The sequence below is a fragment of the Oncorhynchus kisutch genome, linkage group LG2 (assembly GCF_002021735.2).
Source record: "Oncorhynchus kisutch isolate 150728-3 linkage group LG2, Okis_V2, whole genome shotgun sequence".
NCBI lineage: Eukaryota > Metazoa > Chordata > Actinopteri > Salmoniformes > Salmonidae > Oncorhynchus > Oncorhynchus kisutch.
The window spans coordinates 15,691,105-15,714,081 of record NC_034175.2 but is presented as its reverse complement, the minus strand read 5'-3'; the positions used below and the strand labels follow the sequence as shown (position 1 = coordinate 15,714,081).

The following is a 22,977-nucleotide window of genomic DNA, read 5'->3' as shown; positions in this document are numbered from 1 at the left end:
TGGGTAAAGTCCCCCCTTATCTCAGCTCGCTGGTCACCATATCATCACCCACCTGTAGCACGCGCTCCAGCAGGTATATCTCTCTGGTCACCCCCAAAACCAATTCTTTCTTTGGCCACCTCTCATTCCAGTTCTCTGCTGCCAATGACTGGAACGAACTACAAAAATCTCTGAAACTGGAAACACTTATCTCCCTCACTAGCTTTAAGCACCAGCTGTCAGAGCAGCTCACAGATTACTGCACCTGTACATAGTCCATCTATAATTTAGCCCAAACAACTACCTCTTTCCCTACTGTATTTATTTAATTTATTTTGATCCTTTGCACCCCATTATTTTTATTTCTACTTTGCACATTCTTCCACTGCAAATCTACCATTCCAGTGTTTTACATGCTATATTGTATTTACTCCGCCACCATGGCCTTTTTTTTGCCTTTACCTCCCTTATCTCACCTCGTTTGCTCACATCGTATATAGACTTGTTTCTACTATATTATTGACTGTATGTTTGTACTCCATGTGTAACTCTGTGTTGTTGTATGTGTCGAACTGCTTTGCTTTATCTTGGCCAGGTCACAATTGTAAATGAGAACTTGTTCTCAACTTGCCTACCTGGTTAAATAAAGGTAAAATCCCCAACCAGGGGTCTTGTTTATATAACCAGATCATTCATTATACCCCAAAAGTCATTCAAATCACTGAGTACTTCTCTGAGCCCAAGTGAAGGTAATGCCAGTAGGCAGGCTTTTCCTATTGGTGAGGTTAGTTCTGGATATCCATGCACAGCAGTAAAGAAAACAGAGGCACACATGAGTTCCAGTGAAATGGTTTTCACTCTTGCCTTCATACCACAATCTGTTGAACATTTATAAACAGGAAGTGTTCACTCTCTGGTCCATCAATATGAATCCGTCAAGTGCTAGGGAAGATGAGCAGAGCCAGCAAACATCACTTTCCCTTTGGGACTGGAGTTGAATGTGACACTCCTACCTCATGTTGTCCATTGTACATGAATTCACTTGGCTGTTATTGTAATGCAAAGGGATACACAAGTCATGAACTAACCCAGAGATTTCCCCCAGATAGTGGACGTGCACACTCCATTCACATGTCCAGACTTGATCCATAAACAGGATCCAGGGCTGCTCTGGGTCAGACTAAATAACAGAGACGCACTACAGGGACTGAGGAAGACAGACATCCCAGGAGCTGACTGATTGTATTTCCCTCCCTTGCACTCTTCCGTTGAGCTGAAAGAGCTGGAGAGGAATCACGACTTGCCCTGTCCCTCCCTCTCTCCCTTCCTCCGTTACACCCCCTCCGCCCATGTTCCCCTCTCCTCCTCCCTGGTTTATTTCTTCTGCTGTGGGTCACAAGCAGCTCTGGGTCTGAATGGACCCCACCCAGCATTCATGTGGCGGTGAGCTCATCTTGTTACTAGCAGGAGATCGGCCTGGGACATTTACCTCACAGAGGGAGAGAAGGAGAGGAGGGAAATAAGAGGAGGAGAGGGTGAAGTTAGAGAGAGTGGGGGAAGGAGAGGTAATGGCAGCAGAGATGGAGTGGACATGGTTGTCGAAAAGATAGAGTGACAGAGGTGTAAGAAGCCAGTGAGAGTGAACCGAGAGACCTGTAGCGAGTGTGACGTAAGGGTTCAGCAGGGGGGAGAGAATAGAAGGTAGAGACGAGGAGAGAATGTAAGATAAATTGTAATGCTCAAATGAGAGGGTGAGAAAGGTAGAAGTGAGGCAACGACAAACAAAGTGTGGAGAGGGTGGGTGTTTCATGGCTGAGCTACAGATATTTGGGTGTGATCCTCCACTAGAGCCCTGAACAGATGTAGCTCTGCTGTGCTCTGGAAGGAGCCCTGTTTCTACTCTGACCTCTCACCTCAAAACCACAATCCAAGGCAGCTTGCCAAAAGCTGCAGATGTTTGAGTGTGTACATGTACTGTATGTCATCCCATCTCTTTCTCTCCCTTATTCTTTCTTCTCTTTGGTTGCATAACTGACATTTTACTGTAGTTGGTTTTTTCCCTTGTAGTTTTTAGCCAGATCACCATTGTGCCTGGAGTCTTTGTTGGTTACCTATTGGACTCTTGCCCTGGCAGTACAACAACACAGACCCACCCAGCATAAGTCAGTCACACTCTCCTTACATAATGTGGGGAATGACCTCACCAAAGCACTCTGATTATAATAAAGACTATAGAAACTAGAAATTGACCAGAGTTGTGTTTTCATTCAAATGTATTGGAAATACCCCTTAATTATTAGCATCTACTTCTGGAATTCTTCTTGGATTATGATATTCTTGGATGTGGAGCCAGTTATATTTTGTACATATCCAATGACTGGGTTCCAGTGTGAATAGTTATGTTATTACTAATAGCCTCTTGTAGCCTATGGTTAAGGTACAAAGTTGTGTCATATGAACCACGATGACGTTACAATATTTCTGGGACTGTGGAAAGTAGAATACTTCTGAGTGAATTGGGTGTAAGTTGTTGTTGGATTTAGGTACCCGGCAATGACATTATCCAGCATGATTTCGCCGGTCCACAGAGGAGGTAGACGTTTTGGTTCCTCATAGTCACTAACCACTACTTGGAACTGAACAGACCTCTCTGGCATATTGTCACCACCCATTACCTTACTGCCAGTACTCCTAGTTCTAGTCCCATTTCCAAGCCTCAGCCAATTCCTGCCAGTTAGCTGGAGAGGAGAAAGCAGCACTCTGCGGTGGGGAAGGAGGGAAGCACCAACAGGAAGGGTTTCACTTACTCACTGTCTTCAAAGGTGGAGCCACTAAACGCGCTAGAAAGTGACTGATTGGCAGGAAGAGAGACGGTGTTGAGGGGAGACAGGTTAGTTCCCGCTGGGGGGAATGACTATAATGAGATGGAAGCGCAGGGGAAACGGACATGAAAAGAGGGATAGGATGTAATTTATCCACTGCCGCGCTGCCTCTGCGTTTGGTGAGAGAAATGTGCAGCAGGTAAAGGAAGTCCATTTATAGCCTGGTCCTTAGTGCCTATGAGGGGTAACCCTGGCTGATTCAGCCCATTTGGGCTCTAGTATTGTGCTTAGGTGCCAATGCCTACCAAGGACTGGGTGCTGCACGCATTTAGAGACTGGGTCTATTTTAGAGAGCATACAGGTGTAAGCGTTGACAGGTAGTGCTCAGGGGCGGCTGCAGCCATAGACAAAGTATAACTTTAATCGCACCATCTCATTTCATGTCTTCTGACTGGTTTGATGGGATGAGTATTGATTGGCTGAGGGGATTCAAAGTATATAGTATTATCCAATCTGAGCATTGTGTAATAATGGAACTTTAGTGCAGAGAAAGGACAAGAGCTTCATAGCTGTCTACTACATCTGAAATGTTGTCCATCAGCCTCTAAACGATATAGGTCATTGTGTACATAACCTGTTCTTTATTAACTATACAGGACTTCCTAAGCCTGAATCCTTTAACCTTCGCAGGTTTGTTAAGAAAGACCACATGGTGGTACTGGATATTGCTGCTGTTTCACTAAGAAGATTGTCCCTTTGCCCTGTTTGCCACTTCAAGCTGCTCTTGGCTGCATTCGCTCATTAAGACACCCATGTTGACACCCATGTTGAAACATTGAGTGATTACAATAACAACAGCAAACAGTCATTTTTGTTGGACGATGAGTTAATTTGGCCACACAAAGTCCTTGTTCACCTTTAGCACAACAGTTGTTAGGGGGAAATGTCCAACCGGTTTTTGCAATACAGTTAGTTAAATTATCCACTGACTTATGAGGATAAAAATCACAGTACACATTACCAGGTGTATGTTTCTTCTCCTTTCACAGAACGGTCACCCAGACAAGCTACAGTGTGGTCTTCAATTTGGAGGCAGCATCTATCTTTTGGACCTGGAGAAAAACCAGTAAGCTCACTAACATAATATACTCCCTTTTGAAATATCAGAAAATGAGATATTTTAATATTAGGCCTTAGCTACTTGAATGGGGAGATGTGATGCTGAAATGCCCCAACCTTTGCCATTGTTGAGTTAAGACTTCATAGTTTCATAAAGGGGTTTATCATTAGCAATAAAAAAAAATCAGACTTCAGACAAATCTTCAGAGGAAGTAGTAACAATAACCCTGTCCTCTCCCTACAGTGATCTCCTGCCCAAGCCCCCCAATGTCTTCTACTACCTCCCTAATGGCACTGGGGTTTCTTTAGAGGAGAGCACAGTGGTAAGTAATGTGTTGTAAATGTTCTGATTTGTTATAGGGATAGTTAACGGTAAGTTAGTTCATATGAACTTGGATAATAATGTTGTCATTATATTATGTTGACTACTCTCTCCCTGGTTGTTATCTCCTAGACTCACTGCTACTACCACGGCTCAGTGAGGGGCTTCCCACAGTCCAGGGTGGCTCTCAGTACCTGCTCTGGACTCAGGTAATAATATCAACTTTAACTCTCTGTCAAAACTACAGGATGGTATGTGGCCTGTCAAAATTAGGATCATTTCCCCTCTGTCACTACCCAAAGGAATGTACAATTTCACAGAACTTCACAAGCAAGGCAACAGCATGCGAACAATGTTCCCTCTAGACGTAACCAGTCAACATTCTTGATTTGAGAATGGTGTCCATGGAAGTGAGATCATACAAATTCATACTGTGTAATCATGCCTTTTAGGTTTTCCATTATGAAATAGAGCCTAACAGCTCAATAAGTTTACCCGCATGACCTTATGACCTTAAGCATATGCATTTCCTTCTCTGTTATGTAATGGTTAATGCATTTAAAACCAGTAAAGTGATCTAAACAGGGGTCAGCCTTATCCCACTTAATCACCCACCTCAGTTAAACCCTTTGTGGTGCAATATATGGTAAACCTATTATTATAAAGGGGAAGTCTTTACTAAGGGCACATCACCTGCAGCACTTCAAGTGCCCTTAGTCTTTACTAAGGGCACTTTCACTTCACCTGCAGTACGGACAACGTCATGGTTATGTGAGCGTCATGGTTATGTGAGTGGGGCGGAGTGATTGACCGTGCGGTGGCTTTAATCCAATCCAGATTAATCTGAAAGAACTCTGACCTCCTCAAGCGCACTAATCGCCCGATTTGAGAGAGCGCCAGTTTTAATCTGGGGTCCCTTCCGCTGGTTTGGATACTTTAGGGATATCCAAATGAGCTTGGCGGAAATCCATGGAAAATCCTCTTGACCTTTATTTAGAGTTGGAGTTATTTAGAGCTCTTTACTGCGTGGGCAGACCATGTGGCCATATACTCGGTTTAGGGTCATGTTTATGTAGCGAACGTAATCTGGTTGCTAGCAGAGCCTTGAACAATGTCCTCACATGAAGTAAGTGTATTTACTTTGAACTTGGATGGCATTTTTTGTCCCTGTTGACTCCGTGTTGAGAGAGTCCTGTTTATTCCCCTCTCTCTCAGGGGCGTGGTGGCCATCAACTCCACCCTGAGCTTTGAGCTGCAGCCTGAGGAAGAACATGAGGACGAGGAGGGGGCAGAGGAGAGTGGAGGGGAGGAGGAGGAGGAGGGTATGCACCTGCTCTACTCCACTAGACCTCTGGAGAGGGGTAGTGTTGGGGGCTGTGGGGTGTCCCATACACCTGTACCTCCCATCCACATCCCACCACAAGTCCCACACAGGGTGAGAGGGGCTGGAAGCACAATCAAATGTTTGTTTATCCTGGGATTAGAACTACTGACGTTTTTGCCACTGCTGGAAATTGTCGACAACGTAGTGTACATTGGCCCGAATGTCTTTTGTTTACACTTTGCTTTTTTGCAGAGTAAGAGGGACATTCTCTCAGAGACCAAGTACATAGAGCTTGTGCTTGTAGCTGATCACAAAGAGGTAATGTACGATAAGGCTAATGTATGACAATGCCCCCTAGTGTAAGCGAGGCACTGACATAGCTGCACTTTGAAGAGACCCCAGTACATTGGTCTAAATCACATCATGTTCTGACTCTATTGTCCTAACCAATAACTGTTATTTTTTACAGTACCGTAACTATCAGAAAATCAACAAGACTATCATCTATCGAATGCTGGATGTGGCCAACCAAGTAGACTGGGTATGTAACCTAATATTAAAGTTGTCTACTTTTCACCTCATTCAACACCTGATTTACTTGACAAAATCCTCATCTCAGTAAGTGGTCCAGGTAAGTCGTGACATGGCACAAGTGGTGGGGTAGGCCTTTCCTCTTCTATCGTCTCCTGCTCCTCTATTGTTCCTCAAGCAAGCGGGAGGCTGACGATATCGCGTATTCCCAACAGACCAACTCCTTGAATGCCCTACTCCTTGAAGTTTGCAGGTGTCTAAAAAACATTATTTTGCGAAAAACAAATGTTTTCACCCTTTAGTATGTGTACTTTACTGTATTTATACTTGGGATATCACTTTTCAGTCAAATTAAATTGCTGGAGGATGTCTTACACCCAGTTTATTAGGTACAGCATCCCGTTCATGAAAATGGTTCGCTCCTACAGACAGTGTGTCATGTGGCTGTGGCTTGTTGTATAAAGCAGGCAGACTGGCATCAAGGCATTCAGTTACTGTTCGGTTGAACGTTAGAAGGGGCAAAAGGAGCGAACTAAGCAACCTTGAGCGTGGTGGGATTGTCGGTGCCAGGGGCGTTGGTTCCAGTATCTCATAAACGGCTGGCCTCCTGGGCTTTTCACACACGACAGTGTGTAGGTTTTACAGAGTGCCACAGACAAAAAACATCCAGTCAGCAGCAGTTCTGTGGGTGAAAACAGCTTGATGAGTGGTTAAAGGAGAATGACAAGAATCGTGCAGGCAAACAGGCAGGCCACAAACAGGCATATAATGGAGCAGGACGCCATCTCACACACAACTCGTCAATCCTTGTCACTGATGTGCTATTGCAGCAGACAACAACAACTCCTATCAGCTAAAAGCAAGAAGAAGCGGCTCCAGTGGGCACGCGATCACCAACACTGGACAATTGAGGAGTGGAAAAACATTGCCGGGCCCAACTTAACCTGGTTCCTGTTGCGTCATGCTGATGGCAGAGTCAGTATTTGGCAAAGGCAGCATGAATCCATGGCACCGTCCTGTCTGGTGTCAACGGTATAGGCTGGTGGCAGGGGTGTAATGGTTTGGGGAATGTTTTCCTGGCACACATTAGGTCCCTTGATGCAAATTGAGCAATGTTTCCATGCCCCAAATAATTCAAGCTTTTCTGGAGCCAAAGGATGATCCAACCCGGTACTAGATGGGTGTACCTAATAAACTGGCCACTGTATATTTGTATTAGATTTTCATTGGTTTGTCATGGTGGTCCTCATCTACCCCTCTCTAGTTCTACCGGCCGCTGAGTGTGCGTGTGGCTCTAACTGGGGTGGAGATCTGGAGTGACCAGGATAAGATCCAGGTTGACAAGAGTCCCTCAGACACTCTCAACCGCTTCCTGGAGTGGCGCACCAGAGAGCTGCTGCCACGCCTGCGCCACGACAATGCTCAGCTCATTATGTGAGTAGTCAAATGGATTTGGTTGAAGTTAATCAGTGCCTTTCTCACACCTGTACATTATGGAAGCAGATTCATCCCAAATACATGTGTATATACCAGTGGATGGCCTCTTTGTGAAAATAGACTAACTATAACTGTATGTGTTTGATCTGTTTCAGGGGGGGCTCATTTGATGGAACTACAGTGGGAATGGCATCTCAGTCTTCTATGTGCTCCAAGGACCGGTCAGGAGGGGTCAATGTGGTGAGTTAGTTAGCTTCAGTTAGGTTTATCAGTGGAGTACAGGGGTATCTGCCCCACAATGACAGTATAAGTCTGGTGGTAGACTGACTCTGTGTGTGTCTCTCTCTCCCTCTCCGTGGGTAGGACCACCTGGTCAGTGTACTGGGGGTGGCGTCCACCATTGCCCACGAGCTCGGGCACAATCTGGGCATGAATCACGACACGGCCGACCGGCGCTGCCAGTGTCAGAATGAACCACGCCTGGGAGGCTGCATCATGGAGCCATCTACTGGGTGAGGGGCTAGCGGGCTATGGTGGGCTAGGTTTGACGTGCATTACAGAAGCACCAGGCCATGCAATGTCGATGATACAAAACAGAGGGTCAGTTATGTGCAGCTGTGATCCTCACTTGCCTTGTATTATGTTCATTTTTAGGCACTTCATTTTAATGCACTTGTAAGAAGCTCTGGATAAGAGCATCCACTAAATGTCTTGTTCTCTTTGCCCCTCTCTTCCAGTTTCATGCCAGGCCAGCTGTTCAGCAGCTGCAGTGCCAGAGACCTGTCCCTCAGCCTGCTCCATGGTGGGGGGATGTGCCTCTTCAACGTGCCCCAGCCTGAGAAACTGCTGGGGGGGCCACGCTGTGGAAACCTCTACGTGGAGAAGGGAGAGGAGTGTGACTGCGGCCTGCTGGATGTATGTTGGACAGTAAATTTGATATTTATGGCATAACTCACCATAGATACAGGTTGACGTTTATTTGGATGAATCTTGCCCTGGAAGCAGCACTGAGCGGTTTCCTCTAGATGGATCAGCTGTTAAGTCAAAATTGGCTATATCATACAAAATTAATGGAAAAAAGTGCTGTTTGATCTTAATTTAATGTAAAGGCATAAGGTTAGCAGTGTGGTTAGGGTTAAGGTTAGGTTTAAAATCTTATTTTATGGCTTTGTGGATGTGCCAGCTACTGACCACCGTGCAGAGCTGCCTCCTGGACAAGATTCATTCCAATGACAAGATTCATCACCAACCTGCCACCATAGATGATAATTCAATTAACAGACTTTATGATTTAGGTCAGGGGTATTCAATCAGGGGGCCCGCGAAAATCTATATATATCAAATTTCACATTTTATTTTGTTATTTCAATGTTTATGTTACTAACGTATGATGGGGGTCCCAGGGTCGCCAGTTTGCCTGGGAGGGGATCCCTGGGAAAGAAAAGGTTGAAGATCCCTAATTTATGGATTAGGATGAATTATTAAGTGTCTCTGTCTCTGGGTATCCAGGAGTGTAACGATCCCTGCTGCAACGCCACCACCTGTAAACTGGTTCCTGGGGCCCAGTGTTCCTCCGATGGCATCTGTTGTGACAACTGCAGGGTGGGCAAGCCTCTCTGCCTCTGTCTCCTTCACTGGACTCTTACTGACACACACTCACACACTCAACCCCATCACTGAACACACTACTGAACACCTACATTTAAATCAGCTCAGTTCATTAGTCTCATATTTATTATAACTATAATTATATATGTTATGTTCTTGTCTATTACGGTTCTATATTTTGTCAGGCATGTTTTATGTGGACACCAGGAAGAGTAGCTGCTGCATGTGCAATAGCTAATAGTGATCCTAATGAACTAAACTATTACATGATCTATCACAAGAAGCTGAACAAAGGTACAAATCATAAACTCCTTTACTGATCTACTGTCTATTTTCTCTGTCTGACCAGCTGCGTTCAGGTGGATGGATGTGTCGGCAGCCCCTGGGGGAGTGTGACCTCCCAGAGCACTGCACTGGTGCCTCTCCCTACTGCCCCCCCAACGTGTTCCTGCAGAACGGCGAGCCCTGCGAGGAAGGCTCCTCCTACTGCTACAGCGGTGTCTGCGCCAGCCTCAACACACAGTGCCAGATGTTGTGGGGACCTAGTGAGTTGCACTATTGGTCAAATGTTCTGGACCCGATAGCCATTGGGAGTGATACCACTGTGGGGAACTAGTGGCTAGTTATTTCGACTTGTTTCAGTACTTTTACCAAGTACTGTGGAACCTCAAGAGATCTGAACCCCAGAGTTCTGGACTGACTGGTCAGCGGAACTGGAACTTTTAAAAGCAACAGAGAATACTTCCCTGGACAAAGGATTCCTATATATAATGTCACCACTAGTGTTTGATTGAAGAAACTGTTTTGGCGAGTTATTACATCATATCAAATCTTCGTATGACATATGTTGCAGAGATGGAGAATTAAGAATGGCTCATAAACTCAGGAGGCAGTGTTGTTCAGACACTTTTACTGTAAAATCTTTGAGACAATTAGGATTGTTTGAACTCCCTTTTCTTTTCAGATTCCACCAGGGCTCCGCCTGTCTGCTTTTCCTCCGTCAACAAACAGGGCAACAAATATGGCAACTGTGGCCAGATGGCCAACGGAACCTACATTCCCTGCCCTAGCAAGTAGGTACCACGTTCATTAAGGAACATTGTAGCAAAATGTTTTGCAACAGATTATACATTAGCATATTTTATTGGTAAGTTCCTGTAGTCCTGCCCTGATTCAGTCCTTTTTCTTCCATTTGGTGCCTAATGAACACTTCCATATGTCTGACTGTTGCTCTGACTGTGTCTAACTTTTCAGAGATGTGCATTGTGGGAGGCTCCAGTGCCAGGGAGGCAACGACCGTCCGTTGCTAGGCACCAGCGCTGAGATCCTGACCACCAAAGTAAAATTTAACTACAGCGACTTTGTCTGCCGGGGAACATACTTCCACCTTGGCGACGACGTCTCCGACCCTGCCATGGTGGCACAGGGCACCGCGTGTGGTCTTGGCAAGGTGGGCATTTCCTCAACTATAGAAATACAATGCAAAATACTTCTGTTTTTGTGGAACGAGTTATTTGACCCTTTGGAATAGGAAGGTTTTCTGTGTTGTTATCTAAGCTTACATGCATATGTTACTGACCATGTTGTGGTTCAGGCCTGTTGGAACCAGCGGTGTCAGGATGTGTCTTTGTTCGGCGTCGACGAGTGTCAGAGCAAATGCAACGGACACGGGGTAAGCAAGCCAGCTGCCTGTCTCCCCTTATAGAAGTAATATTGTATAGCTCACAATAGACTGGCGCAAACTGTTGTTGATGTTAAATGAATAATATGGCTCAATATCTTCTCTCTGACATTGCCAGGTGTGCAACAGCAATAAGAACTGCCACTGTGACGTGGGCTGGGCTCCTCCAGACTGTAGGTACACGGGCCATGGAGGCAGTGTGGACAGTGGCCCTGCAAGAGCACCTAGAGGTACCTCACCGTTCCTCTGTTAATGCACAACTTGACTGCACTCATAGATTTACACTCCTTATCTTAATCAAATCCTTGAGAAATTGGGACACCGTATCAATAAAAGTAGGATGAAATAAGTAACCTGCACCCAGCTTTAATTCTATGTCTGCCATGATAACCAAGACCTCCATTTTTTCTGTATCTCCAGGATCTGACCCGGCACGTGTGGCCTTGCTGGTAATCTTCCTCTTCATCCTGCCAGTGGTTCTCCTCTTCCTCGCCCTGCGTTTCCCCCGGTGTCACCGTAACCTGCCCTGCCTGGGCACTACCAGCCTCTTCCACAAGGGCACCGGACGCCAACAGAGCCGGTGAGAGCCCTGATCCAGGGGATACCAGCTGTGTTCACATATTAGTTACAGTGTTTATATAGTATGTATATGTTTGCGCAGTGCAGAAAACCGCTATCAGTATGGACAGAATTTCGGCCATAGTGATTTTTTTAATAGCTATAATGGAATGAAAGGGGCCAACTATGTGCAAGTTTGAAACCTTGTGCATGTCCAATTATCTTGCACTTCATCAATCAATGGAGGTCAGAGTTAACTGTGTTTTTCACTACTCATAATTCATTGTGGTCAGTGTGGCCCATAGTGAGAGTTGGGGCTTGGTGTTTGCTGTGGAACAGGCACTAAAAGGTACTAAATATTAAGGGTAGAGTAAAGGCATGGAATTCGTTTCTAGCTGCTCAGTTCTGGGCTGTGTATTTACGACGAATCGTTACTGAAGTGCAACGTTAATGCTTAGTGTTCCATATAACACCCAAGAGTCTCTAGTTTGCAAAAATATCCGTGAACGTTGGTCCATATTAAAATAAATCACTATAATCTAAAGAGAGAGAATTTGATTGATCAGTTTTAGTTCAACATATGTTTTTTGAGTAATCAGCTCAGATACTAGCGATGCACTTTAAGTAGGATGTAACGACCAACTAAATGCTACGAAGGCTTTGGGAAACTCACCCCAGTTTAGTTCCCCATTTCTTCAATGTTTTAGAAAATACTTCTTTAGAGCCGGTTTCGTGGATAGTGATGGTGACCATTCTGTAGAGTCTCAGTTCTATAAGCTTATTTTGAGTGTTACTTCTGTCAAACTCATTTCTACTCGTACTGTACCACTGCAATGACCTCTGACTCTTTAGAACCAGAACTGATTATTCCCCTAGGTTGTAATATCATGTGTATTGTAACCAAACAGCCATTCTTTGAGGGCTGGACCAGTGTTATAGAGAAACATCATTCTTAACTCTTATGACAGTGCTCAGCTTACTATTTGTCAGCACCCCATTATTGAAATTGTGGTATGAACTTTATGGTAATGTGTGAGTGTGTGCCGTCTCCCAGGACCCCGGCCACCGAGCGAGTGGATGCTCGTAACGGGGAACAGGTCCAACCTCTGAGGTACCACTGGAGCCGCCAGAGTGACATCCAAATGACCCCGTCTCGGCCTTCTAACAAGGTACCACGATGACCCAGCCTGGCCTTCCCTGACTGTCACTCAAATAGTTTTTCCACCTACACTGTTCATATGTGCCCTTATTATAGGTACATGAAATCGATGACACTGACTTTGTTGTAATAATATTAGCTATTTAGCAGACGTCAATCTCTCTGAGTTGACCCACATGAAAAAATACTACAATTTACTATAGAATACTATAGTACTTACTATAGAATTCTGTAGTAAACTGTAGAATAGGGATTAACATGGGTAATCGAGATCCCTTGACTGACCCATGAACACACATTTCCCGAAAAGATTAAATGACAACACCTGGAAAATTACAAAAATGCTCCCCAATGTCGGCACTAATGCAATTCCGCAAAATACATAACATGCGCATTATCAGATTAGCAAAATATTTAATAGCACATTATCCAAACAGGATGTCGCATGGTAGCCTTTAGTCTAGCGTATTTACTTCACACAAAGTCACGATAAATTCAAAGTACACTCGTAATTGCCACTGCTGGACTGCACACGTGACTCGACTGCAGTTAATGAACCCTACAGGAAAGCCCTACAGTATAGCCTATAAAACAACATGTGCCTCTTTGAGCTGTCTTTGCCTCTTCAGTGAGTCTTCAGACAGTTACAAATTTGATAGGCCTATGCACAATTTATTACATAGTCCTCTCTGTCACAGGCATGAAATCTATGGGTAGGGATGAGGGGGAAATGATATATTCTCCTGTCCTAAAGCCTAGGCTATTTTATTAAACCCTGACTCCTGTCTTGCATGAAAATTCCTAACTTTATTCTGTAATCCATAGGTTGCATTATCAAAGCATGTCTCTCGCCTATGCATGTCAAAATACCGCTTTAACATCTCTTTAACTTCTCTAACTTCTCTGCGCTGTCTCGGACTTGCTGCCATAGAGCTTCGGTAGAGAATGTGTGCTCAACAAACAATATGGGAGTAGATATGGATGTTTTGAAAACAGAGTTACTTTGATGTTTAAACTATTTCCACTCTTCATCTTCCTGTTTATTCTTGAGCTGATCTGCTATCCGTATGATCATTAACTCGATTTTTGCCAAAAAGAGGAGATATTCTGTCATTCGTTGAAGGTTATCTAGCAAGCTTAGCAACTTTGGTAATTTGACTTTTTGTTTGACTGTCGTTACAAAGTTTGAGTGATTCAACAACTCTACTCTGGGTGTGCTCTGTGTCGAGATGGCTTACTGCTGAAATTTGCTGGATTAATTGAGGAACGTAAGGCTCAGAATTTATAAACGGCCTGTTTCGCAATTCACAACGATGTCATTGGCGATCAAAGACCGTTACTCTATCGTTACTAAATATCAGTTTAATTTTCTCTGAAATCTTTACTCTCTTATTTGGGGAGAACCCTGGCAGAGTGACCATATCTTGGTTTTAAACTCTTTAAATGGGCACATCTGATTTTTTTTTGTTGCTATTTACCGGAACTTTCAGGATAAATAGGAATTATTCCCAGTATTGGAACTTGTATGAAAAATATGAATCCCTACTGTTGAATAATATGCTACACACTGTAGTATCCCTCGATCATGTAGTGTTTACTATAGAATTTTGCAGTATGCTGTAGAATACTGTACGACACACTGGTATTCCCCTCGATCGTGTAGTGTTTACAATAGAATTTTGCAGTATGCTGTAGAATACTGTACGACACACTGGTATTCCCCTCGATCGTGTAGTGCTTACCTTATAATTCTGTAGTGTACTGTAGAATACTATACTACACACTGTAGTATACCTTAATCATGTGTAGTAGTTACTATAGAATTTCTACCTACAGGTTATGGAAATGTTTTAGTATTTGTCCAGTAGGATTCCTCAAGGACAAAGGCACCAATTCTATGTCAAAGATAATAAAACTAAAACACTATAATAAATACTATAGTATTTTAGGCTTGGGCAGTATACCGTATACTGGGGTATTTGGAAATAGCCACAAGATGTTTTTTCAATACTGTCAATATCTTTGAAACTATTTATTTTATTATTTATTTTAGCAACTTTTTAAGTAGGGTACCTGCAGTCAACTTGTGCAATACATTAGGAGATAAAGAAGATTGCGTTCTTCATTCCACCTGTCACATTATTTTTCATTATGAAGTTTACTGATAGTCCCTAATCACATTGTGTTTGTTTACAAGCACACAATGACAAAAGACCAGAGCCTTGTGAGTCACACACTGTTGCGCAGCACACGCCAGGTGATCTAGATACAGTATTGAATTCATCACTAAATGTTTGACAGCTAGGTATCTTAGAACTGTTAAGTTAACTGTCTAAAATATACTCAATACTCTGTAGTTGGGCATTTGGTTTGCTAATTTAGTAGCTAGTTATCTATTAGCCAGCAGATCCGAGCTGCTTGCTTATAGCTGCACTAGGTTCCTAGGTTCAAATAGCATTCCTGTGTAGATTAAAATGTACCTCAATCCAGGGATGAGAAATGTATTGTACTCCTAATTGTCCCATTGTCTTCACGGTGTAACAGTTGGGATAATGGGACAATTCGGAGTACAACGCATTTCTCATCCCTGGATTGAGGTACGTTTTCTGAGCCATATCTTGCGCTGACTCCGTGGTGTCTTAATATACACAGGAATGCTGTCTGAACCTAGTGCAGCTGTAAATCAGTGGGTAGAAATTATTTCTGGCTGTCTGGTTATCTAGCTAAGTGGTTAGCTTCTTGCAAAATCAGCATTGCTAACCTTTGGATTACAGAGGCTCAATGGAGTTTGAAAATAGCACCCCTTCTGTTAAGTGCCGGTATTACAGAATATCCCGGGATGGCTCAAGGTCAGTTTGACAATCTGGATACCACCGAAGCGGAAGTTCTAACTATAGAAATACTACTGCATTTATACTATAGTAAATTGTAAATACTACAGTCATGTCCACACACACTACAGTGTACAGTAAAGTAAAAAAACACTACAGTGAATACTATAGTATATAAATATAGTACTACTACAGTATTTACAGTGCCTTCAAAAAGTATTCAGACCCCTTGACTTTTTCCACATTTTGTTAGGTTACAGCCTTATTCTAAAATGTATGAAATTGTTTCTTTCCCTCATCAATCTACACACAATACCCCATAATGACATTTTTGCTAATTTAGAAAATAAACTGAAATATCATATTTGCTTAAGTATTCAGACCCTTTACTCAGTACTTCGCCCCCAGTCTGAGAACCTGCTTCAGAGCTTCATCAAGGGATCTCTGTACTTTTCTCACCAATTTTGTGGTATCCAATTGGTAGTTAGTCTTGTCTCATAGTCTACAACTCCCATACGGACTCTGGAGAGGCGAAGGTCGAGAGCCATGCGTCCTCGGAAACACGACCCAACCAAGCCGCACTGCTTCTTGACACAATGCCAGCTTAACCTGGAAGCCAGCCACACCAATGTGTTGGAGAAAACACTGTACACCTTGAGACCGTGTCAGCGTCCATACGCCCGGCCCGCCACAGGAGTCACTAGAGGGACAAGGATATCCCTGCCGGCCAAACCCTCCCCTAACCCGGACATGAACCAGGATCTCTAGTGGCACAGCTAGCGACTGCGATGCAATGCCTTAGACCATTGCACCACTCGGGAGGCCCTCTCTGTACTTCGCTCCCTTCATCTTAACCTCGATCCTGACTAGTCTCCCAGTCTCTGCCACTGAAAAACATCCCCACAGCATGATGCTGCACCACCATGCTTCACCGTAGGGATGGTGCCAGGTTTCCTCCAGATGTGACACTTGGCATTCAGGCCAAAGAGTTCAATCTTGGTTTCATCAGACCAATTTGTTTCTCATGGTCTCAGAATCCTTTAGGTGCCTTTTGGCGAACTCCAAGCTGGCTGTCATGTGCCTTCTTACTGAGGAATGACTTCCGTCTGGCCACTCTACCATAAAGGCCTGATTGGTAGAGGGCTGTATAAATGGTTGTCCTTCTAGAAGGTTATTCCATATCAACAGAGGAACTCTGGAGCGCTGTCAGAGGGACCATCGGGTTTTTGGTCACCTCCCTGACCAAGGCCCTTCTCCCCCGATTGCTAAGTTTCGTCGGGCGGCCAGCTCAAGGCGGAGTCTTGGTGGTTCCAAACTTCTTTCATTTAAGGATGATGGAGGCCACTGTGTTCTTGGGGACCTTCAATGCTGCAGAAATGTTTTGGTACCATTCCACAGATCTGTGCCTCGACACAAACCTGTCTCGGAGCTCTACGGACAATTCCTTCGACCTCATGGCTTGGTTTTTGCACTGACATGCACGGTCAACTGTGGGACCTTTATATAGACAGGTGTGTGCCTTTCCAAATCATGTCCAATCAATTGAATTTACCACAGGTGGACTCCAATCAAGTTGTAGAAACATCTCAAGGAGGATCAATGGAAACAGGATGCACTTGAGCTCAATTTCGAGTCTCATGGCAACAGGTCTGAATACTTATGTAAATGAGATATTTCTGTTTAGTTTTTTTGTTGACTCCAATGCTTCCCATAGTTGTCAAGTTGGCTTGATGTCCTTTGGATGATGGACCCTTCTTGATGCTTTGTCATTATGGGGTATTGTGTGTAGATTGCTGAGGATTTATTTTCATTTAATCCACTGTAGAATAAGGCTGTAACGTAACAAAATGTGGAAAAAGTCAATGGGTCTGAATACTTTCCGAAGGCATTGTATTACTATAGTATTTCTTTCATGTGGGGAGCTATGTAAGATTTGCCTGAAGATTAGGAGCATAAAGACATTTTTAAACATCTAACACATTAACAAGGTAACTACACTGAACAAAAATATAAATGCAACATGCAACAATTTCAAAGATTTTACTGAGTTAGTTTATATAAGGAAATCAGTGCATTTAATACATTTATTTAGTCTATGGATTTCATATGACTGGGAATACAGATATACATCTGTTGGTCACAGAATGTCTTTTAAAGGTAGGAGCATTGATCAGAAAACCAGTCAGTTTCTGGTATGACTACCATTAGCCTCATGCAGCACATCACATCTCCTTCGCATAGAGTTGATCAGGCTGTTGATTGTAGCCTGTTCCACTCTTCAATGGCTGTGCGATGTTGCTGGATATTGTCGGGAACTGGAATACACTGTCGTACAAGTCTATCCAGAGCATCCCAAACATGCTCAGTGGGTGATGTGTCTGGTGAGTATGCAGGCCATGGAAGGACTGGGACATTTTCAGCTTCCAGGAATTGTTTACAGATCCTTGCAACGTGGGGCCGTGCATTATCATGCTGAAACATGAGGTGATGTCAGCGGATGAATGGCATGACAATGGGCCTCAGGATCTTGTCACGGTATCTCTGTGCATTCAAATAGCCATCGATAAAATGCAGTTGTTGTAAACAAATTTGTGCACAACATTTTTGAGAAATAAGCTTTTTGTGTGTATGGAATATTTCTGGGATCTTTTATTTCGGTTCATGAAACATGGGACCAACACTTTACGTGTTGCGATTATATTTTTGTTCAGCATATGTTCAAGAAACCAATAAAAAAATTCTCAATCTGAGTTGTATATGTTCTGCTTAATTCTAATAACTAATTTACCCCCCCAATGCATGTTTCCATTGGCTGTCAAAACCTTTTGCCTCCTGTTTTCTCCTATCAGGTTCAGGACAGACCTGCTCCGCCTACTAAGCCACTTCCTCCTGACCCTGTCTTAAAACAAGCCCAGGTAACCTGGCCTAGGCCTGTGAGGTGATGGGTAGCTTGAAAAATGCTTGTGTGTGCGATGCAATGAGATGAAATCTCTAACTTATTTATCATTATTTATCTATAAGAATCCTCATGTTTTCTAGAACTAACATTCTGTCTTTATGTATGTGTAGTTGCAATATTATAGCAAAGTCGTGTTTGTTCCTCTACTTTTTCCAAATATCCATCATTAGATAAGAAAGAAACGGCCAGCCCCCACCAAGCCCCTGCCCCCCGACCCCAGCCCCCCTAACAACCAGGTACAGTCAGAGGTTACCATTAATGACGAGGTCTTCGTCCATATGTAGTAGTAGTTGTAGTTGTTATTGTTCAGAGCTGTGGTTCCAAAATTGATTCTCAAGCAATCACCGTTTTTGTATCTGTTTAGAGGGCCATGCCATCACACTGTTTCGTTAAAATGATTCTATGAGGGGGCCTCCTGAGTGGCACAGCGGTCTAAGGCACTGCATCGCAGTGCTTGAGGCGTCACTACAGACCCGGGTTTGATCCCAGGCTGTGTCGTTAGGGGAGGGTTTAGCCAGCCAGGATCTCTTTGTACCATCGTGCTCTTGTGGCACGCTGACTTCTGTTGCCAGTACTGTGTTTTCTCCAACAAATTTGGTGTGGCTGGTTTCCGGGTTAAGGGAGCAGTGTGTCAAGAAGCAGTGCGGATTGGCAGGGTAGTGTTTTGGAGGACGCATGGCTCTCAACCTTCACCTCTCCCGAGTCCGTACGGGAGTTGCCGCAATGGGACAAGACTGTAACTACCAATTGGATATCACGAAAAATATATTCTATGAGGATATGACATGTCAGTCTGAATGGAAACCTGCATGTACAGGGTGACTTACAAATTGATGTTGAAAACCAACCACAGCATTACTTTGAATATTTAGCATTACTTACTGGCATGGGGGGGGGGGAGCATGTTCCTCCTAGTAAGCGCCAACAGTAGCCACAGTGTCTAATGCTTAACAGGGGTTTATTTTGGACAAGATTAACTCTCCTGTTTAGATGTGTAAATCTGCACTTAGCAAAAGAACCCTCCACATGAGCGAACTCTATCCCCAGCTTAGATCTGGAAGAGTAGCCTATGTGCTGAGACACAATAATTGAACCAGTTGACAAAGACTGTGGCTCCACACACCAGAGTTGTTAATCTCTTTATTTACATTCACTTTCGTAAATTGTGTGTCGAATCTTCTGTGATGATGCCTAAAAAACACGGTAGGCATTATTACATAACATTCAAATCTAGAGCTACATCGTTAATTAGCTGACGCTCTAAAGTCAATGTACGCTGAGTGTACAAAACATTAGGAACAACTTCCTAATTTTGAGTTGCAATCCTTTTTGCCCTCATTAACAGCCTTGAATCGTCGGGGCATGGACTCCGATGTTGACCCCAATGCTTCCCACAGTTGTGTCAAGTTGGCTTGAGTGGGTGGTGGACCATTCTTGATACTCTCGGGAAACTGTTGAGCGTGAAAAACTCAGCAGTGTTGCAGTTATCGACCCACTCAAACTGGTCTTGTCTTGCACATTCACCCTCTGAATGACACACATACACAGTTCATGTCCCAAGGCTTAAAAATCCTTCTTTAACCTGTCGCCTGCCCTTCATCTACTGTACGTGGATTTAACAGGTGACATCAATAAGGGATCATAGTTTTCACCTGGATGCACCTGGTCAATCTGTCATGGAAAGAGCATGTGTTCCTAATGTTTTGTACACTCAGTGTAGATTCCTTACCACTGTTCCTCAAAAAGTGTCTTGGTCAAGTTGCTGATTTCTAACGTTTGGTCAGTGTGGGTAAATCCATCTCATCTGTATGGCTTTGAGGAGCACTGGTGTCGCTCATCTTTCCCTCTTATCATCTACTTCCATGATTGGAATCTGTCTTGTCAATAGTAACGTAATGGATTCTCTGCCATTACTTTAGAGTGCATTTGTTACCTGCATGGAACTGAGCATGATGGCGAATGAATAGAGGTACAGTGGGGCAAAAAAGTATTTAGTTAGCCACCAATTGTGCAAGTTCTCCCACTTAAAAAGATGAGAGAGGCCTGCAATTTTCATCATAGGTACACTTCAACTATGACAGACAAAATGAGAGAAAAAAAATCCAGCAACAGCCCCAAAACATCACTGCTCTAGAGGAGATCTGCATGGAGGAATGGGCCAAAATACCAGCAGCAGTGTGTGAAAACCTTGTGAAGACTTACAGAAAATGTTTGACCTCTGCCATTGCCAACAAAGGGTATTTAACAAAGTATTGAGATAAACTTTTGTTATTGACCAAATAATTATTTTCCACCATAATTTGCAAATAAATTCATTAAAAATCCTACAATGTGTCTTTCTGGATTTTTTTCCCTCATTTTGTCTGTCATAGTTGAAGTGTACCTATGATGAAAATTACAGGCCTCATCTTTTTAAGTGGGAGAACTTGCACAATTGGTGGCTGACTAAATACTTTTTTGCCCCACTGTAGCTGTATCGTCTCTGTGGTTTGACATCTCATTGCATGAGAATTCATCTGAAGTTTGTTGTTTTTATCGTACAAAAAGCAAACGTTTGAGTATTGTGACTACTCTGGAGTCTCATTCAGTTAGAATAGCTGAATAGTCCCTTTCCTTTGGTTGGTCTCTTCCACCCCTCACTCTCATTCTCTCCATCTATTCCTCCTGTTCTTCTGTTTTCCGTCCGTTATTCTAGCCATCGTTGAGTCGGCCAGCTCCTCCCACCAAGCCTCTACCCCCTGACCCTGTGCTAACAGGCAGCCAGGTACCAGAGTAGCATGTAGACATAGCTGCATGTGGGCATTGGCATTGGGTCTGATTGGTTGATTTATGTGATGAGTGGGGTGGGTTGGTTAATTGATTGTGGAGGAATTTAATGGTTGATTGTGTGGTTAATTGAGGAGTCTGTCGTTGATTGGTTGATTCGATGAATTTAATTATTTGAGACAATGAATCTAATCACACTAATCAAGCTTTAGTTCAGAATTGTATTGTATTGCTGAATTTACAGTTATGTGCAAATGCAGATAAAAAAAGTACTTCATATTCACTCCCTTAGACAGAAGTGGAAGTGGTTCTAAAAAGTTGGTTATAAAAGAATGCACAGCTAATCTATAGCTATAGCTAATGGCAATGTTAGTAACTATTTGAAAAAAATAATTTGCATTTTTAACTGCATTTTATTGATGTTGATACTTCATTTGCATATTAAACCATGCTTAATATATTGGTGTAGTGTAAATACACTCACTGGTACAGCACCCCGTTCACAAAAAGGGATCGCTTCTACAGACAGTGAGTCACGTGGCCGTGGCTTTCTATATAAAACAGGCATCGAGACATTCAGTTACTGTTTGATTGAAGGTTAGAATGGACAAAATAAGTGACCTAAGCAACTTTGAGCATGGAATGATAGTCGGTGCCAGGCGCACCGGATCCAGTATCTTAGAAACGGTCGCCTTCCTGGGCTTTTCACATGAGTGTCTAGGGTTTACTGAAAATGTTGTGACAAACAAAACATCCAGTCTGCGGCAGTCATGTGGGCAAAAAAAGCTTATTGATGAGAGAGGTCGAAGGAGAGTGGCAAGAATCGTGCAAGCTAACAGGTGGGCCACAAACAGACAAATGGCACAGTACAACAGTGGTGCGTAGAATAGCATCTCGGAATGCAAAACTCGTCAGTCCTTGTGACGGATGGGCTATTGCAGCAGACGACCACACCGGGTTCCACTCCTATCAGTTAAAAATATCAAGAAGCGGCTCCAGTGGGCACGCGATCACCAACACTGGACAATCGAGGAGTGAAAAAACATTGCCTGGCGTGACCTGCGCAGTCCCAGACCTTAACCCAATAGTGCATTTTCGGGATGAGATGGAACAGGCTGTTCGCAGCATGAATATACCACCGTCCAATAAGCAGCAACTGCATGATGCCATTGCGTCAGCATGGACCAACCTCCTTGTGGAACGTTTCTGACCCCTTGTGGAATGCCCAGACCCTCTCCTAGATGTGTGTACCTAATAAACTTGCCGGTGAGTGTAGTTTGCATAGTCCATGTACAAGCAGGCAACCTTCAATGATTTCTAGTACTATTGTCAGAACAGTTAACTAAATCAAAAGTGAATCAATTAAATCTACTTTTGGTCTAGAGCAGGGATGGGCAACGCCAGTCCTCGGGAGCCATAGTGGTCACTAGTTCCTCATCCCTAGCAAACACAGCTGATTTAAACTAATTGCGTTTTTAAACTGAAGATCATTAGTTGATAATTGGAGTCGTGTGTTAGCTGTGGCCGGGGCAAAAGTGACAGTAATCAGGCCCCCAAGGACTGGAGTTGGTCTAGAGCCCTCAAGCTTCAATTGTCTTGTCTCTGTTACCTAAACTCTGTGTGACGAGATGGCTATTATCAACAAAAATCATCCTGTGTCACACCTGGATTGTATTATATGTTTCTATTGTATTTTCTTCAGGCCCTTGTACCACCCAAAAAACCACCAGCCCCCAGGAAGTCCTTGCCTTCGGACCCCCCGTCACATCCCACCCATCCTGGGTACGCTGCATCTGGTGCCCCCGTGCAACATGGAGCGAGTATAACTTCAGTTCCACCTATTGGCCCTCCTGTTGCAGCCATCCCTTCCAGGTACTTCAG

General features: G+C 43.7%; 1 protein-coding gene across 3 annotated transcripts in view; it reads left to right on the top strand.

Moving 5' to 3' along the window:
• Nucleotides 1-22,977, top strand: part of adam15 (ADAM metallopeptidase domain 15) — a 31,791-nt gene that overhangs the window by 6,380 nt on the left and 2,434 nt on the right. The window contains exons 3-23 of one of the 3 annotated variants that reach the window (XM_020506180.2): nucleotides 3,851-3,927; nucleotides 4,165-4,243; nucleotides 4,375-4,451; nucleotides 5,458-5,677; nucleotides 5,819-5,884; nucleotides 6,036-6,107; nucleotides 7,362-7,531; nucleotides 7,690-7,774; nucleotides 7,898-8,046; nucleotides 8,272-8,449; nucleotides 9,044-9,136; nucleotides 9,492-9,687; nucleotides 10,107-10,215; nucleotides 10,397-10,592; nucleotides 10,737-10,814; nucleotides 10,942-11,053; nucleotides 11,244-11,403; nucleotides 12,436-12,550; nucleotides 18,221-18,286; nucleotides 21,026-21,094; nucleotides 22,799-22,968. In XM_020506180.2, coding sequence (XP_020361769.2) covers nucleotides 3,851-3,927; nucleotides 4,165-4,243; nucleotides 4,375-4,451; nucleotides 5,458-5,677; nucleotides 5,819-5,884; nucleotides 6,036-6,107; nucleotides 7,362-7,531; nucleotides 7,690-7,774; nucleotides 7,898-8,046; nucleotides 8,272-8,449; nucleotides 9,044-9,136; nucleotides 9,492-9,687; nucleotides 10,107-10,215; nucleotides 10,397-10,592; nucleotides 10,737-10,814; nucleotides 10,942-11,053; nucleotides 11,244-11,403; nucleotides 12,436-12,550; nucleotides 18,221-18,286; nucleotides 21,026-21,094; nucleotides 22,799-22,968 — 2,537 coding nt within the window. Of the gene's footprint in view, nucleotides 1-3,850; nucleotides 3,928-4,164; nucleotides 4,244-4,374; nucleotides 4,452-5,457; nucleotides 5,678-5,818; nucleotides 5,885-6,035; nucleotides 6,108-7,361; nucleotides 7,532-7,689; nucleotides 7,775-7,897; nucleotides 8,047-8,271; nucleotides 8,450-9,043; nucleotides 9,137-9,491; nucleotides 9,688-10,106; nucleotides 10,216-10,396; nucleotides 10,593-10,736; nucleotides 10,815-10,941; nucleotides 11,054-11,243; nucleotides 11,404-12,435; nucleotides 12,551-18,220; nucleotides 18,287-18,500; nucleotides 20,372-21,025; nucleotides 21,095-22,798; nucleotides 22,969-22,977 lie in introns of those variants that run through there. The other 2 variants (XM_031788558.1, XM_020506198.2) reach the window with 2 other exon arrangements.